At 42.7% G+C, this 19605-nt stretch overlaps 1 protein-coding gene across 10 annotated transcripts in view; it reads right to left on the reverse strand.

Annotated features, from left to right (window-relative positions):
- The window catches only part of FBRSL1 (fibrosin like 1), a 792546-nt gene that overhangs the window by 347141 nt on the left and 425800 nt on the right, over positions 1-19605 (reverse strand). For all 10 annotated transcript variants that reach the window (XM_075321861.1, XM_075321929.1, XM_075321892.1 and 7 more), the window contains one exon: positions 7425-7460. In XM_075321861.1, the coding sequence (XP_075177976.1) occupies positions 7425-7460 (36 nt within the window). The remainder of the gene's footprint in view (positions 1-7424; positions 7461-19605) is intronic.

Consider the following 19605-nt stretch of genomic DNA (forward strand, 5'->3'; position numbering starts at 1 on the left):
CTTAGCTAGCCGGCCCACATAGCATGGTAGCACGCCCCTGTGGGCTTACTAACATGCTAATGAACGCGCAGCGATGAGCACATACCTCACTCTTCATGGCGGCCGGTGGAGGATGGATGCGCAGTGCGCATGATCCAGAGTCATGTGCACTAAGCTGATGCCGGGTGTAAGCTTCCCGGCTTCATTAAGGTACAGTGCGCATCACCGGAAGTGCTGAGGACTCCGGATCATGCCTAGTACGCATCCATCCTCCACTGGCCGCCATGAAGAGTGAGGCATGTGCGACATAGCTTCGCGTTCATTAGCATGTTAAGATGCCCACAGGGGTATGTGACTAGCTAAGGTAACAAACGCCTTCGGGACTAGTCCCCAAGCTCATTAGCATATAATATATGATCTTTAGAAATACTTTTTCTAAAGATCTGTTTATTTATGTAAGTGTATACAGGGACTGTTAGGCAGGAATCACTAATATGCCCCCAGACCTGCTCGTGGTTCTGGGTGCATATTGCACCTTCCAGATTCTCTTTAAGATGTGGGCTGTAAAAAAAAATTTAAACAACTGCTAGATCAAATTTGGGGAGCCGTATCATATACAGTGGAACCTTGGTTAACGAGAACAATCCGTTCTGGGACTGTGCTTGTTAACCAAGTTACTCGTTCAGCAAAGCAAGATTTCCCATAGGAAATCATTGCAATGCAGACAATTCGTTCCACAACTTGTTAAATGTTCCATCCTGGTCCCCTATTGTGTCATTCCACACATGCACAAACACGTACAAAACACGCACATATTATTGTGTTTTTTCTTTTTTTTTTCCTCTAAATATTGTATTTCTATAACTTACTTGTTTGTATATGATCCTCCTGAATTGTAAAGCGCTGCGGAATATGTTGGCGCTATAGAAATAAAGATTATTAATTATTATTATATTATGCTCACCTTACCTTCCGTTCCATCGCCGGCCTCCTGGGACTTGCTGTTCGCTAGTACGGGCTGTGTATCGGGTTACGATCACGACGAGGGAGGAACCTCCGCACCCAGAAAGCTGACGTCAAAGGCAGGAGCCGCTTGCCTCTGATTGGTCAGTGCGCTGCCTTTGAGTAGCGGCTGACAGTGGAAGTTCCTGCCTCGTCGCGATGCTTGCCGATACACATCCTGTACTGGCGAACTGCAAGTTCCAGGGGGCCGGCGATGAAATGGAAGGTACACATATTATGCTCACCTTACCGTCCGTTCCATCCCCGGCCTCCTGGGTCTTGTGGTTCGCAACGAGGATTCCTCCTTCGTCGCAATGTACCGGTGAACTACAAGAACCATGAGGCCGGCGTTAGAACGGAAGGTAAGGTGAGCATAATACTGTATGTGTGTGCGTGCGTGTTTGTGTGTGTTTTGTGTGTGTTTGTGTGGACTGCAAGAGTGGGTCAGAGCGCGGTGGATGAACGGAACCGGAAGTGTGTGCGGTGAGTATTTTGCTCGTACAGCAAAGCTTTCTCGCAAACAGAGTTACAAATTAAGGCTGCTTTCACACATCCGGCTGTAGCAGTGTGGCAGAATCCGGCGCTCTGCTGAAAAAACGAAACTGGTTTTTTTTGCTGCCGGTTTCGTTTTTTCCAGAATTGACTTGCATTGGCGCCGCATGGGCTTGTGTTCCGTCCGTTTTTTGCCGCATGCGGCAGATTTAGCTGATGCGGCGGCCGGATGGAACCTTCCCTGGCACGTTTTTTGCTCCGGCAAAAGAAAAAACGCATTGCGCCGCATCCTGCCGATGCGGCACATTTTTCAAAGCATGCCTATGGATGCCGGATGCGGCAAAAACTGCATCCGGCCGCCGCATGCATTTTTTGCCACTGCGCATGCTCAGTAGCATGCCGCAAGCGGCAAAAACCGGACGGGCCGCGTGTAAAAAACTTATGCAAAGGATGCGGTGTTTTCACCGCATCCGTTGCATAGGTTTCACAGCTGGATTGAGCCACACGGCTCAAACCGGATGTGTGAAAGCAGCCTTACAGAAAGCTTTGCTTGTTAAGCGAAATTCTCGTTAACTGGGTTACTCGTTAAGCGAGGTTCCACTGTACCTAACAATATCAGGCAAGACACTATGCCTTTCCCTAACTGCTCCCATTACAAAGGAGGAAAACAAATTCTGAAGAAGCTGTCTTAGCCACATTCACGGTTTACTCTCACCTCAGGAACACAGATGCACACATTTCACTATGTGACGCCTGGGGCCTCAGTCACAGTGTGCCCCTCTTCCTCCTCCCAGCTGCCAGTTTACATGCCAGTAGCTAAAATCTCTCACGTGTTAATGTGATAAGAATGACTACAGCTGCCAGATATTACCGACTACAATCTACACACAGAGTAAGCCGGTAAATAACCAATTGTACCACAAAACACACCGTCAAAAGGTAGTACCACATGGCCTACAAACAATGTATATTTTCAGGACATCGGTGTTATCTCAGGTATTGTCCATTTGTATTTATTATGTTGAATGTGTGGGTATCCTTACAAAGTAATAGAGGACAAACATGTACATGCCACTTATTTGAATTGTTGTCCAAGGACATACTATGCAATTTGGATACATTGCAAATGGACTTCTAGGTATTTTAATAAGTTCAATTCATTTCCAAGACTAGTCATGAAAGTTCAAAACTTCCCAACCCCAGCAAATGCCACCCCGTCCAACACATGGTTCACCATGTTATGAAAGGGCTCATAATGAAGAAGGGAGCTGGTTTAAATAAACTGATGCTAACACCCAGCCCCCTTCAAAACGTGGCAACTAGAGATACGTGCACCCAAACAGTAAAATTTGGTGTTTGTACTCAACACAGACTTTACTTAAAAACATTTTTTTTAAAAAAAAAAATCAGTGTTCGAGTTTGGGTGGTTTAAGTATGCAAACCACTTGAGCGAGCATTGCTGTGCTCGGGTATACTCGGTGCTCGGCCCAGTGTGAGCTGCTTGCAGTCTCTGAACGGCTCTCACTGGGGGTAAAATCAGCGATATCGGATGTACAAAAAAATAGCAAAACTGCCCAATCAGGGACTTCCAATGAGGTTCAGATGAAGTCCGGGTCCAGAACAGAATTTTATCTAAAGTCTGGCTGAACCGAACTTCTATGGGTCCGCTCATCTCTAGTGACAACACATAGGTGAAGTAGTATCTTCTTGCCTGTGAAAGTAGAAGTGGGACAAGGAGAGGTCTAAAATTGAGACATTGATAACAATTTCATAATTTTTGAAAATATAAGGTTTTACGTTCTATTATCAAAACATCTAAAAATAACTTTCCTCCACACAAGACTTAAGGGAATAGAAAATACTTATTTCCACCGAATCTGTCTGGAGAAGAGCTCCTCTTTCATATTTTCTAGCAGCCAGCAGGATTAAAGGTTGGGCTTGTTTTTGGGCTACTAGCTTTATTACTGTAAGCCAACAGAGGGACACTTTAGGGAGCTATTTGGTTTTGGGAAATAAACTCAATGGACACTTCATGCAACTTTGTTTTTAGCTGCCATTGTAACATCTGTTCTCGGCCTCAGCGGACGCCATACTTACTGTTACTCTAGTGCGAAAAAGAACATAAAATGGGTTGTCCAGACCTTACACAATCTACATTTTGGAATTGTTCTCCTTTGGTTACCATTAGGTCAGAGTGTAATGGCCACGTCATCTCTTGTGACTGACAAATGACTATTTGTACCTAATTCTAACATGATATAATCCTTAGAGCTGTAACACTGACAATTCTTCAGATTTTAGTACAAACCATGGCTTTATTACAATCCATCTGACTGAATAATGTAAAAAAAAACAGATAAATTCACATATACTGCTCAGGAGTTTTTATTTTCGACAGCTGATGTTGAGTGAAAATCCTGCCACGTACATCAATGTGTCAGAGTGAAATCCAGTTATCTCTGTAGCCTGCATCCCAGCTCAGATCATAACCTCTCCTCCCTTGCCTTCCAGCATCTGCACAGAAGCCAAATCCCCCTGTACTCAATTTTCACATCTCCGTAGACAAGTGGCGGATTATTTACGGCTTTTTATTCCTTTACCACCACAATGTGTAGATCCGGTAAGCGTGCTGATCCCATGTGACAGTGCTTCAAAGAGACAGCTTAGAGCATTTATTCTTTAAGGTATTTGTAACACACAAAGGAGATGGGATCCCACTGGATATTACTTTCACTGTGGATTTAGCTGCTGATCACAGAAGACGCACATGTCACTTTCGCCCATTTTGGAGCTGGGACAATTTACAAGGGAAGTAAGACATGCTACAGTTATAAGACTATTATGTATACTGTATTGATTAAATTGTCCGTATTGCCTCTACCAAAGGGATAGCTATAAGTGGCCCAGACAGGCAAACATAACATTCAACAATGCAAGGGCCAATCTGTTCAACTGGTAACCAAAAAGCCATTACTTTCTCTATTTAAGAATCTCACTGAATAAGGCTCTTTCAGACATCAATTTTGTTCTTCTATGCAAAAAAAAACAAAACTGGACTGATTTCCATCACTCTATAGGATCAGATTTTCCACATTGCTCAGCCAGTCAGTACCATCACTGCTTTATACATTTAAGAAGGTTTTTCAGGCGTGTCTTAGCAAACAAACTAAGGCTATGTGCGCACGTAGCGTTTGTCTCTGCAGCGATTTGAACAGCACGTGCGCTTCAAATCGCTGCAGAAAGAGTCCGTTAGGCTATGTGCACACGTTGCGTATTTACATGCAGTTACGCTGCGATCTGCACCGCAGCGTAACTGCATGCGTCCTGCGTCCCCAGCATAATCTATGAAGATTATGCAGGAGACGTGTGCACGTGGCGTATTAGAGCGCAGAGATTCGGCTGCTGCCTGAAGCGCGCGTTCTAAGAAGTGACATGTCACTTCTTTCCTGCACTCTGCAGGCATCCCCCGCTCTGTCTATGGGAGGGGCTGCCCTCAGAGCGCATGAGATCGGCTTCTTTTTTTCATCGGACTCTTTCTGCAGCGATTTGAAGCGCACATGTGCGGTTCAAATCGCTGCAGAAATTTCTGCAGGGACAGAACACTACATGCGCAAAAAAAGCCGATTTCATGCGCTCTGAGTACAGCTCCTCCCATAGACAGAGCGGGGGATGCATGCAGAGCGCAGGAAAGAAGTGACATGTCACTACTTAGAACGCGCGTTTCGGGCAGCAGCCGAAGCGCTGCACTCTAAAACGTCACGTGCGCACGTCTCCTGCATAATCTTCATAGATCATGCTGGGGACGCAGGACGCATGCAGTTACGCTGCGGTGCAGATCGCAGCGTAACTGCATGCAAATATGCAACGTGCGCACATAGCCTTATGGGGAATATAGTGGCTTGCCATGCAATGACTGACATATGGTAACAAGAACTGACGGTTTTCACCTATTCTATTAACCATACTACCTCACTTGGACTAACAGGTGAAAGTATTTTGGGCTCGATTTATTGTGCATTTGTGCCTGTTATTTGTTGAGTTTTGCATTGGTCATTTTACATTCATCTAATTGTGACAGATTTTTAATTTTATGTAATATTCTCTTTTTTATCCCAAGGTCCTTCTAGCCACTAGGATTTAGACACAACCATTAGTAAAACACGTCTATAATGGAATTAGCATAAATAAAGATAAAAGGAGGAACAACAGGCAGGGGGCGGAGATCACTATCAAAACCCACCCAAACTATTACCTGCTCCGCAGCTGATGCCGATCAAAAAGCTGTACATTTCTCTAACTTTACTTGCCTGTATTTCAAAACCTATACATCCAATCTGACAACTAAGGGTATGTATAGAATCAGCCTGATAGTGCCATTATAGCACTGGCTTTAGCTTACATACGACAATCCTGGTGATTGGTGCCCTTTAAAAGAAAATAAAAAGACAATTTCTTATTTGATAAACTGCGTTTGGGTCATTTTGAAGTATTTGGAGCAAGGAACACCACAAGAAAGTAAAAGTAAAAAACAACAACCCGCAAATGAAGGATCAGGCCTTAGTTTAAAAAATAAGGCATCTTAATTTTGTGGTGGGAATTAACCCACTCAATATAGAAGTGTAACCATTGAGATCAGATACATTATGTTGAGCTGCTCATTTTCTGTTTCTTGCTTTTATCCTTTCCAATCTCTCTTTTTCTTCAAGGTCTGCCTCATGCTAGTCCCGTATTACTGATGAGGGGCAAGGAATACAGGGTCTTACTTTATGCCTATTACATATAAGCAGAGGAACAATTGCCAAGGAAGGCGCTTTCATTCTAGTTCACACATTTTGATCTATCTCAGAGTTTTAGCTCCTCATTAGTTCCTGATTTGGAGACTTTCTTCTACACTACAGCCTATTAGATGTAAAGCACACTGTCAGCCATGTGAAAAGCAAAGCGATGATTCCTACTGTATGATGCAAGAAAAATCTCATAAGGACAAAGGAGCGAGAGTGCATGAAAATGCGAAATAATCGGGAGAAACAGCCGCTCATTTTATTCAGTGAACCACTAACACTATCCTAGTCTGAGCACTCAAAGAAATGCACCGGTAAATATCCCAAAAGCAATAAAACAGCCTAGTAAATGACATACCATTTACACGTTGGTTCTGACACGTTCGGACAATTAGATGATATTACGGTTTACAATCCAGGCATTTTACAGACCCAAACCTTTGCAAGTGATAGAAACTACACGCATCACTTTACAGTATGCAATATTGGAGCATGCCAAATACATGTTGCTGCTTTTTGACTTAAGTTTCACAGGATCCAACATATCTGGATGTCCCACTCATCTCTAAAAAGAGGGTCCCTGACCCCCATTACATGGGTATTGTGAATAAGGGGGTGACCGCAAAACCTCTGAGACAAAAGCTCAAAAGGTAATTGCTGTAGCACTTACTTTCCTAGGAGTTCCTGACAAATTAGACTATTAAAAAATAAATAGGTAATTGGTGTGCCACATTTATTAACATGTGCACACCAGGTAAACTTATTCAGCTTGTGGGGGGAATGGTACAAAATGGAAAAGTTTTCACAATGTGCGGTTGATTGGAAGTATTTGTACAATGTGCAACTTTTTGTGGCTTCCTTTAGCCAAAAATTACAATACACTGTTTGCTAAATGTGGGCATGAGCTCTCCTATAAACCGGCATCCGCTAGTGTTTGGCAGAAAAGAGTCAAAGGAGAAAAAGCAAAAGATCTGAAAAGCCAGCGACGGTACAAAAAAAAAAAACAAACAGAATTGTTGTTACATAAAAGCATATTCGAAGCGAACTTGAATGACTCGTTACATTGTGGATCGGTGCTCCATAATTATGCTCACTTGTAAAAAGCACGCTTACTCGTTAAAGCAAATGGTCTACTCGCTACTTGATAAAACAAGGAAAGGAACCACTTACTGAGTAGCCGCGTCCAGAAAGTGACTGAGCTGAGCTCTGTGGAGGAAAGAGAGCAAGGTCAGCAAAATGCCAAAGTCACATTTTCTGTCAGTTTGTTCATGAGCAGTACACATGAGACACACCTGAAAGTAAATAATACAATGGAACCAAATTATGTACGGTGGGCAAATTACTAAAATGGCTAGCATTCTTGGCTACCTACACCACTCTAATACACGCCAGCTCCCAATTTTAGTTAACGATAGTAGTGTTCAGTATCAAGATGTTCTAACACCAATTGGAAAGTGGAAAAGACATTTTTCGCACTGTGCAAATCTAGAAAGCAGTTTTGGAAAATGAAGAGAAAGCAGTACAAGTTGTAAACAACCCACCAATGCATGGATTGGCCTTACAGGTCTATGGCTATAGGAGACGTGTTCAGTCTGTTCTTTGCCAGACCACAATCATTGTGGACGATGCAAGCAGTCTTCTTATTCAATAGATCGTTCATGGGACTTGTTGACAAGTCGTATGTATGGCCGGCACTTCTTTGCTACTGACTGAAGAACGGGCACATATCTCTCGTTCTAGGAAGCCGCCTCATCTTCAGACATTCCTTGGCGAGTGTGAAGATTTAACAGAAGCGAGATACAGTAAAATGATGGAATATGATTTGCAGATATTAAAATATAACTATTTAAATTACAGGATCCAAAAATAATTAAGTAGTCTTCTTAAGTTAATGAAGAGTCAATTTGCTGCAAAACCACACTCCTGACATTTACACGATAATGTACATTACACATGGATGCAACCAATATGTGCCCTGTACGCTGCGGCAGTGAAGATGTTAAGCACAACATACGGGTGAATAATGCAGCTGCATTTCCTATTTTTCCCTGGTGAGTCAGAGGAGCACAGTGCACCTGCCAACCTTTCCTGCTAAGCCAATAATTGCCAATTTAATCTTTGCCTCTTGGTATCACTCATGTTTAGCCCTCGCTGTGCCCTGAATACATCTTCATTCATCTGGGGGGGTTGCACTTGACAATTAGAGTGTTAGCTTCAGCTAACTAGGGCAGCCAGTTTGGCAAGGCCAGGGAGACAATTATTAGTCTATTTTCCCATCATGTAGTGGGTGGTGCTAGGGAAATCTGAAATCTACCACAATTACATTAGGTTCTCTCTTCCCTTTCTGCTCCCTCCCTCCTTCGCTCCTCACACCCTCCCTTCACCTTCAGAATATTTCACATTATCACAGCTTTACAACCACATTCAAATTTTCCATGTTCACATGGACTGAGGATTCTATTTAAATGATAATGAGGGACAATCCATTCAATTGAGCGAGGGAGAAAATCCATTAAAACACAGGCAGCTCTTAAGCTGGGTCATAACCAGATATAGAAAAAAACGAAGCGAAAAAACCCCACAAAACCTTTCCCCCCCTTGTCGTATAGGCATTATGCAGGGCCATGTATGGATTTTAACACGGGTCGCAACATTTCAAAAGAGTAGGAGAACAATTACACAGAAAAACTCAAATTATTTACGTGGCCAGTAACTAGGGGTGTAAAGTGGATAATTGGTCAAATATGCTGGTGAAAAAAAATCTTACTAACTGATAAAAATCCAGTGGTACCAGAATAAGCGGGCCAGTACTAGCCACTGAAGGGGGAATAATAAGCAGATTTTATCCTATGAACACCTAGCTGCTTTGCTCATAGATAACATGATGAATTCTCATTGGCCACTATGCCCAATAATATATTTTTGCCACCAATCAAAATGCCCCACATGGCAAGCTTGAGTGGAGCACATCATTACGTAGAGCGCCGATAGGTTCAGGCTGTTGCCATAGTAACACTTCTGGCCTCCACAGCTCTTTATGATGTTCCATTCTTCCACCTCCTGAAGGGGGGTTCTGCTGCTAATATTAAATAAGAATAAACTTTTAGATTAGGTTCACACCACGGACTATTGATCCGGGGACTGACGCCCACCTGCAAATAAGATCAAAACCATGGATTGTTCTGCCTGCAGAGACCCGTCACCTCCCCCACAAGTCTTACTTCTTAATTAACATCCCATATCTAAATCAGAAAGACTCTGCTTCTGATCCCAGAAATCCGCACCAGAGGAAACGTGCAGCTCAAGCCCCCCGCCCCTTTTCTTCCTCCCCTCCCATCACTTTCGCCTGTCAAAGCTGTCAACTCAAATACAGCTTTAATCTGCCAGGAGCACTTTTCTCCTGACATTTTTAATAAATACTTTCAGCTCTTAAACACATTTGCTGCAGATATCTCCTTTCCCGCCTCCCCCCTCACTCCCTCTCCTTCCCTGCAGAATAAAGGCAGGGAGACGAAAAGCAGAAAACACTATTTGGGAACCCACTTCCCCCGTTCCCTAAATGATGGTGCTGCAGCGTAAGTAATACTAGATTACCTAAAAAATCATTTCAGGGTGCGCACCTCCCTTCACTTCTTTTACCAATAGTGACAGTTTTGTTGTTATTCTTGTATGGATATATCAAGATTATCGATGGAAGAGCTGCAGCAAACAGGAATATTAACTGAAAACATAATAAAAAAAAAAAAAAAAAAAAAAAGAACTGATATACAAGGGGTCACATAATGGATAATGTATGTGCACCCGTTATCAAAAGCTGATCAGAAATCTGCTCCCCTCCATCATGCACTGGCCATACAGACATCAGAGGCTCGTCCTCCGGCCACTGCTCCTAGGAAATATCCTGCCAACCGTGATAAAAACACTAATACACTGAATTATTACATGAAAACCCCTGAAATGTGGTAATTTCTATGACAACCATTAGACTGTGTGGTGCGTACATTTTCAGCTCCCCACAGCAGGCATGGAGCTGGTTAATACTAAATGTTATTGTTTTGCAAACCTCGGAGCCCTCCACCTCTCCACCCACTGCTTTGCATTCTGGAAAAGAGGCAGTGTTTCAATTTAAAACCTAAATTAGCTGTCCAATTGAATCTAGCAGGCACAAAGCTTTCCTTGTGACAGGCTGTACTTATGAAGCATATTTTACATTAATAGAACTCAACATGAGTCCCACGTGTAGGGTGGTAGACGGAGGGGGTTACATGCAAAGCTATTGAAATGTTAAACCCAATATCTCAGAAATTCTAGACGTTTTCTCAAAACCTCTGCAGAATAACGGCGAGGCTTTCCACTCTAATTCATTAGAATAGAAGATGCTGTGGAAAGATAGACCAGCTAATTAAGGATTAAAGGGGTGTCTACATGTCTCTTTCCCTCTGTACAGACTACATGAGTAAATGCAGGCACCACTAATACCAGCACAACCACCTTCCTTATATTGTGCTTTTCACCTTTATGCCACCAAAACTCTGGGGTCATGCACACGGAGGCAAAATTCAGCGTCGGACGCGATGCCAGCGGAGAGGTGAGTGAGATCATCCTCTGACACTGCACATTCATTAGCATGTTAGCACACCCACAGGGGCGTACTAACATGCCAACGGGGCCGACTAGCAATGGAAGCCACGCCCAGAGGACTAGTCCCCTCGCTCATTAGCATAAGATAAAAGATGTTTAGAAATACTTTTTCTAAAGATCCCTTTATCTATGCTAGTGTATACAGGGACGGCTAGGCAGGGACTAGCAATATGCCCCCAGAAGGGCTCGAGGTCCTGGGTACATATTGCACCTGACAGGTTCCCTTTAAAATTATTGAAGAAAATTATACATCTGCAGTCACTCTGTGTGACTACAGACTTCTGAATCCTCCCAGTGCACTGCGTGGATTAGTCAATTAGCCAGGAATGGCGGTCACATGACCGCAATTGTGAGCTATGCATGTTCTTGGCCAGAATGACTAGAGGCCGCAGCCTCGCTCTATACAAGTGTATAGAACAAGGCAGCTTCCACTAGACAGTCGAGCCTACTAGTCGGACGTGCCTACTCCATACACTTGCACAGATTGAGGTCGCGCCTTGCCCACCAGCCAAGTTCTAGTCAGTAACATGAACAGTGGCCAATTCTGGTCATGTGACCGCCAGGGCTGTGGAGTTGGTAAGCCAAACCTTCGACTCCAACTCCTCAATTTCCCTTGCACCGACTCCACGACTCAGACTCCCACATATATTGCTTATAGTTAAGTGAAAAATGTATTGTACTACAATGTGAACATCAGACATTTAATCATTTTTATGATACAATAATCAAGATATTTACATAGAACATAAAATATATTTATTGGAATTCAACTTTAGAACACAAACTGTAATAAATTGTAAATATGTAATCTACTGTATATTACATAGTGTATCTATATATATATATATATATATATATATATATATATATATATATATATATATATATATATATATACACATACACACACATATACACAAACGAGTATATATATTACATATTGTATTACGTACTTACAATTTATTACAGTTTTTTTGTGTTCTAAAGTTGTATTCCAATAAATATATTTTATGTTTTATCTAAATATCTTGATTATTGTATCATAAAAATGATTAAATGTCTGATGTTCACATTGTACTACAATACATTTTTCACTTAAATATAAGCAATATACTAAATATTATATTATTTAGTATGTTTTTGTTGAAAACTGTTTTTTGCCACTTACATAGTTTATTACATAGTGTTATATATAACACTATGTAAGTGGCAAAAAACAGTTTTCAACAAAAACATACTAAACATTTGTGCAGTCTATGAATTTGTTGTAAGAAATAGAGAAATAGAATTACCTCCATCAGGTCCTCTTTCATAGATGACCTCAAATCTGACCAAATAATGTTAAGGCTAGAGAACAACCTCTCTACACTAACTTGGGTTGGAGGCAAAGCCGTAACCACATGGGCAACATCTCTAACAATTACCGGGTATAAAGAAATTGCCTCATGCAGTGTCAGTTTTGATGAATGGTTGAATTTTTCTATTTCTCTGAGAGAAAGTGAAAAATTTTACTGAAATCTGGTCAATCTGCTGCTATAGGAGATGGAGTGAAATCTTTTTCGTTGCGGCAACGCTTTGCCTGCTCCATGTCATCCAAATACTTGTCAAAGTTAAACTCCTCATCTGATGAGGATGAAGATGAAGAAATGACAGCAGTAGCACTGTCAGGCCCCAAGTAGTCTTCCACCTGGCAGTCCTGTAGCTCATCCTAACTGCTACCTCACTCAAAGCTTCTTTTCCTTTAGTGAGCTGCTGATCATCAAGCAGTATACGATGACTTAGGTCCACATAAACAGCTGCCAGAAGAATTTAATTTTACAATAGCTGTGTCTCTCTCAGTTTCATTGAAGCAGAAATGCCATCTGAGATTAAACCTCCTCTTTGGGACAGGCAAAATAGCAAGTTCTTCCACTCCCTTATGAAAATGCCAGGAGTTAAATCCTCAGCTTGTAATTTTTTAGTCACGGTAAATGGGTGATTAAGCAATTCCTTCAATTCAGCCACCTGTGTCCATTGACCTTCATTTAAGGTTATTTGAGAGTTCACCATATCTATAAGAAATTATTTTAGTTCAAGCAATCGCTCAGTCATTAAATAAGTGCTGCCTCACAGAGTGGCTTGATCAACAATTTCCCTTTTCTCAGCACGTCTCTTCAAGATGGAATCAATTTTAGGGGTTCTGGCGGCAATAACCAATTTCCTCACTTTTCCAATCAGATTTCCAGCATGTCCGCCCAGTTTCACACATCCAGCTTTTCGACGGTTTGGCGGATGTGGCGCACGCCAGTACAGTACAATACAGTACCAGTGGCAGCGTCGCAACTTCCGGGTCACATGACAGCATGTGACCGCCGTTTGTCGCGCTGCCACTGTACTGTATACACTGTACTGGAGTGCACCGCATCCGCCAAACCGGCAAAAAAAACGGATGTGTGAAATCGGGGTCCCTCTTGCAGACCATCTCTTATTGCCAGCTGCAGCGTGTGCACAACACAGTGCATGTGATTATATGAAAGTGTTTTGAAGCAGCTTCAACAAGATCATCTAATCCTAAAGTATCATTTTGCTGTTCTGTTGTAATATGTTTGTTCCTCAGTTACATGAACAGCACTTTGGCTCCACCTCACACATACTGAATCCTAAATTTTCTTCTAGATGTTGTTCATTACTCTCATTCATCAGTTTAACCCCTTCACGACCGCGGGCATTAAAATTACGTCCTATTTTAACGTGACTTAACGACCAGGGACGTAATTTTACGGCATAAACTTCATTTGATTGCCGTGGCCATAGCAACGGCTTTCAAATGATGTCCCCTGTTGTTTCTTACAGCAGGGGACCTTTGCTTGACCCCAGGGGGGGTGGCATCGCCACCCCCCATAGGCAATCGATGTGATTGGCTGTTCAAATCTGAACCGCCAACCACATCGTTCGCACAAATTTCGGCAAAAATAATGCCCGAATTAGTGCGATACTGTTAGATCCTGCTATGATCTATTGTAGCAGCAACAGCAGATCATAGATGGATCTCCAACATGTCGCCCCCAGCCCCTGCAGCACTGATTGGAGCGATCGTGCTATGACGCGCAATCGCTCCAATCAGTGTGCAGTGGGGCGGTCTGATCTGCGGGTGGCCGCCCTCCCCAGGCCTGTCCTGGTCTGGGGACCCTCCCCCAACATGTCTGCAGCGTGGAGTGGCTGGTACTTTTGGTACCACGCCACCGCTGCTGCTGCCGCCGCTGCTTCTGATGTCACCGCCGCTCCTGCTCCAATGGTAAGTATTCCGCTCCCTGCGCGCTCTCGCGATGGACCCTGCGTGCTCCCGTAAAGGCCCCTGCGTGCTCCCGTGAAGGCCGCTGCCCGTGCCCCCCCCCCGATCTGCCCCCCTACGCCCCGATCTGCACCCTGGCATCCCGATCTGCTACCCACGCGATCTGCCTGCCTCCTCTGTCATCTCTATTCTGCTTCCAAGGTTCCTTCCTTCTGCCTTTGCTTCTCCGCCCCCTCTGCTCCCCCCTCTGCCACCCCCCCCCCCGACGTCCTCTTACCTGCCTTCACGGGTCGTCCGAGGTCTTCACTGGCCCGATCACATCTGCCTCCATCGCTGGGTCCTTCTGCTGATCTGTCCAACGTCCTGCCTGCTGCTGGTGTAAAGCTGTCTATCTCACTGCCTTCTTGTTCCTCTGCAGCTCTTCTGTCAGTGATCCTCTTGGTACTGTGAGTATAACTTTTTTTTTTTTTTCTTGTATCCTGTCCATTTTTACACTTCATCCGTCCGTGCATCCCGCCAAGCGCTGATCAGGGATGCAGATAACGGATCTGCATCCGTGGTCAGTTTTTGGCGTGACTTTTTTCCGTATTCGCGATGCTTTTTGTATCGCATCCGTCCGTGCGTCCCGCCAAGCGCTGATCAGGGATGCATATAACGAATCGGCATCCCTGCTCAATTTTTGGCGTGACTTTTTTACGTATTCGCGATGCTTTTTGTATCGCATCCGTCCGTGCGTCCCGCCGAGCGCTGATCAGGGATGCACATAACGGATCGGCATCCCTGCTCAATTTTTGGCGTGACTTTTTTTTCCGTATCCCCAACGCTTTTTGTATCTCATCCGACCGTGCGTCCTGCAGCGGCCGATCAGTGCACCGCGTCTGTGCGTTTGAAAAGTTAAATGGCGTTCCTTCTCTTCTGAACCCCACCATGTGCCCAAACAATTACTTTCCACCACATATGAGGTATCTACGTACTCAGGAAAAATTGCACAATATGTTTTATGGTACATTTTTTCCTGATACCGTTGTAAAAAAAAAAAAAGCTACCTGGTTGATACAAAAATTTTGTGGTTAAAAAAAAATAATAATTTTCATGGTTCAACGTTATCAACTTCTGTGGAGCCCCTGGGGGTACAAGGGGCTCACCAAACGTCTAGATAAATTCCTTGAGGGGTCTAGTTCCGAAATGGGGTAATTTGTGGGGGAGCTCCACTGTTTAGGCACCATAGGGGGTCTCTAAACATGACATGGCATCCGCTAATGATTCCAACCAATTTTGCTGTCAAATGGCGCTCCTTCTCTTCTGAGCCCTGCCATGCGCCCAAACAATAACTTTCCACCACATATGAGTTATCTGCGTACTCAGAAGAAAATGCACAATACGTTTTATGGTGCATTTTTTCCTGATACCCTTGTGGAGAAAAAAGCTACCTGGTTCAAGTGACAGTTTTGTGGTGGAAAAAAAAATTGTATTCATGGCTCAACATTATCAACTTCTGTGGAGCCCCTTGGGGCTCGCTAAACATCTAGATAAACTCCTTGAGGGGTCTAGTTTCCAAAATGGGGTCACTTGTGGGGGAGCTCCACTGTTTAGGCACCATAGGGGGTCTCCAAAACGTGACATGGCATCCGCTAATGATTCCAACCAATTTTGCTGTCAAATGGCGCTCCTTCTCTTCTGAGCCCCGCCATGCGCCCAAACAATTACTTTCCACCACATATGAGGTATCTGCGTACTCAGGAGAAAATGCACAAAACATTTTATGGTGCATTTTTTCCTGATACCCTTGTGGAAAAAAAAAGCTACCTAGTTGAAGCAACCGTTTTGTGGTAAAAAAAAATAATTTTCTTTTCACAGCTCAACGCTATAAACTTCTGTGAAGCCCCCAGGGGTTCAAAGTGCTCACCAAACATCTAGAAAAATTATTTGAGGGCTCTAGTTTCCAAAATGGGGTCACTTGTGGGGGAGCTCCATTGTTTAGGCACCTCAGGGTGTCTTCAAACCCGACATGGCGTCCGCTAATGAGTGCAGCTAATTTTGCACTCAAAAATTCAAATGGCGCTCCTTGCCTTCCGAGCACTGCCGTGTGTCCAAACATTTGATTTCCACCACATATGAGGTATCTGCGTACTCAGGAGAAAATGCACAAAACATTTTATGGTGCATTTTTTCCTGATACCCTTGTGGAAAAAAAAAGCTACCTAGTTGAAGCAACCGTTTTGTGGTAAAAAAAAATAATTTTCTTTTCACAGCTCAACGTTATAAACTTCTGTGAAGCCCCCAGGTGTTCAAAGTACTCACCAAACATCTAGAAAAATTATTTGAGGGCTCTAGTTTCCAAAATGGGGTCACTTGTGGGGGAGCTACATTGTTTAGGCACCTCAGGGGGTCTTCAAACCCGACATGGCGTCCGCTAATGAGTGCAGCTAATTTTGCGTTCAAAAATTCAAATGGCGCGCCTTCCCTTCCGAGCTCCGCTGTGCGCCCAAACAATTGATTTTTACCACATATGGGGTATCAGCGTACTCAGGAGAAATTGCACTATAAATTGTAGGGTGCACTTTCTCTTTTCTCCCTTGTGAAAATGAAAATTTTATGGCTAAAGTAACATTTTTGTGTTAAAAAGTAAAATTTTCATTTTTTCCTTCCACATTGCTTTGGCTCCTGTGAAGCACCTAAAGGGTTAATAAACTTCTTGGATGTGGTTTTGAGCAGAGTGAGGGGTGCAGTTTTTAGAATGGGGTCACTTTTGGGTATTTTCTGTCAGCTCGGCCTCTCAAAGTCACTTCAAATGTGATGTGGTCCCTAAAAAAAATGATTTTCTAAATTTTGTTGGAAAAATGAGAAATCGCTGATGACCTTTGACCCCTTCTAACTTCCTAACGAAAAAAAATTTTGTTTCGAAAATTGCGCTGATGTAAAGTAGACAAGTGGGAAAGTTTATCTTGTAACTATTATATGTGACATATCTCTCAGATTTATGGGCATAAATTTTAAAAGTTTGAAAATTGCGAAATTTTCAAAATTTTTGCAAAATTTCCTAAATTTTCACAAATAAATGCAAAAATTATCGGTTTAAATTTACCACTGACATGAAGTACAATATGTCACCAAAAAATAATCTCAGAATCGCCAGGATCCGTTGAAGCGTTCCAGAGTTATAACCTGTCAAAGTGACACTGGTCAGAATTGCAAAAAATGGCCCGGTCATTATGGTGTTTTAGTGGCCGGGGGTGAAGGGGTTAATTAAACTTATGTTTGAAGCATTGTCCTTGCAGAACTTTTTCCACTAAGGCTTGGAGAAACTGGCTGATGTGATGAGCTTTAGTATATTTTACTGCCAGTGTCTTGCTAACAATTTCCTTCTTGTCACATACATATCGAACATTGATGGCAAAAAAAAAAATCAGTGAAATGCAGTGACTCTGGGCATCTCAGCAAAGGCAATGGGTTACAAGATAGGACATTCAGACACAGCGTTTTGTGAGGATCCTCACATAGAATGAGCATGTCAGTTTGTGGCGGTTTTCCAATCTGCTTTTGCTATTGAAAGCATTATTTTGCTTTTGGAGCTGACAAACGTATTCTCAAAAAATGCAGCAAAAACGCTGTGTGAATGTAGCCTTAGATCAGGAATAGAACAGACATTTATAGGACATTTCATAACTTTCCCAAATTCCTATGAAAAAATATTCAGCACAATCTGCATTGCACTACTGTCCCCAATTTATTATATATGTTAGGAGTCAGAGTCTGTGCATTTTATACCGACTCTGACTCCACCAAAATGAGCACCGACTCAGACTCCACAGCCCTGGTGACCGCCGTTCCTGGCTCAGAAACTGGCAAATCCTCGCAGTGCACTGTGAGTGCGCTGGGAGGATTCATAAGTCTGCAGTCACAAAGTGACTGCAGACATATCATTTTAGACTGGACAACCCATTTAAGATCTCACCAGAAATATTCAATTGGACTCAGATCCAGATCATTGCTGCTACTTCAGAACTCTTCAGAGCTTTGTTTCCATCCATTTCTGAATGCTTGTTGAAACATGTTTGGGGACATTGTCCTACCGAATAACCCATGGCTTAATATGAAAACCCAGCATTCTGACACTGGGCACTTCATTGCCACTGAAAATCCTTTGGCAATCTTAAGAGTTTATGATGCCATGCACATAATCAAATAATGAAAAACAGACCCGCTGATCATCCTCTGACACTGCAGATTAATTAGCATGATAGCACACGCTCAGGGGCGTGCTAACATGCTAATGGAGCCGACTAGCCAGGGGAACTAACGTCCAGAGGACTAGTCCCCGCGCTCATTAGGATACGGTATAAGATCTTTGGAAATACTTTTTCTAAAGATCTTTATCTATGCTAGTGTATACAGGGACGGTAGGCAGGGATTAGCAATATGCACCCAGAACTGCTCGTGGTGTAAAGGGAATCTGTCAGCAGGATTTCACCCAAACAATTTTTATACGCAAGTAGCTCTTTTAAAACCTTCACGACCTATGATGTACTGCTATGTAATAGGTCATGTTCACTGCTTTTATGCAGAGTCGTCATGTGCTGGTTACCTACTTAAATTCCACTGTCAATCTATGACAGCAGGACTTGTGTGCTGGTGGGGAGCACGTCGTTCCCCACTCACGGCCCTGTGACGTGATAGGGGATTGAGTTGTAATGACAGCCAGGGGACAGCTGATGACCCCTGTGTCTGTCATGACGCACTTCCTGTGAACGCCGGCTGAGTGCTGGACCTATGTTCGGCCCAGATATCTTAACAGATCATTTACATAATAAAAAACAAAGATTTCTCTGGAGGAAGATATTGGATTGCAAAATAAAAACAAACAAAAAAATACACATATTTGGTATCGCTGAGTTCAGAAATGCCTATCTATCCAAATATAAAATAAATGAATCTGATTGATAAAGGGCGTAACAAGAAAAAAAATTATGGATTTTTTTGATCACCGCAACACTGCAATTAAATGTAATAACATGCGATCAAAACATCTAAATTACCCAAAAATTGTATAATTAAAAATGTCAACTCAGAAGGCAAAAAAAAAAAAAAAAGCTTTTTTTGCAGCCCATGGTCCTGAAAAATGAGAATGTTATTGGTCTCAGAAAATGACGACAAATGTGCAATTCTTTTCTTTTTACAAATTTATGAATTTTTTTTAATTGTGGAACTGCACTTTTTATTTGCAATTTCCCCACATTCCAGTACAATATGTGGTAGAATAAATGGTGTCATTAAAAAGTACAACTCGACCCACAAAAAACAAGCCCTCATATGCCTTAGAAAATTGCAAGGTGGTTAAAGACAAGTCCAGCAATACCTTTACCTTGTTCATTCTTCTATTACAGAGAAATCAGTGTTTTAATTGATATGCAAAAGGAGGCTGTAGCGCTAAAGCATATG

This window comes from Anomaloglossus baeobatrachus, chromosome 1 (genome assembly GCF_048569485.1).
Source record: "Anomaloglossus baeobatrachus isolate aAnoBae1 chromosome 1, aAnoBae1.hap1, whole genome shotgun sequence".
Lineage (NCBI taxonomy): Eukaryota > Metazoa > Chordata > Amphibia > Anura > Aromobatidae > Anomaloglossus > Anomaloglossus baeobatrachus.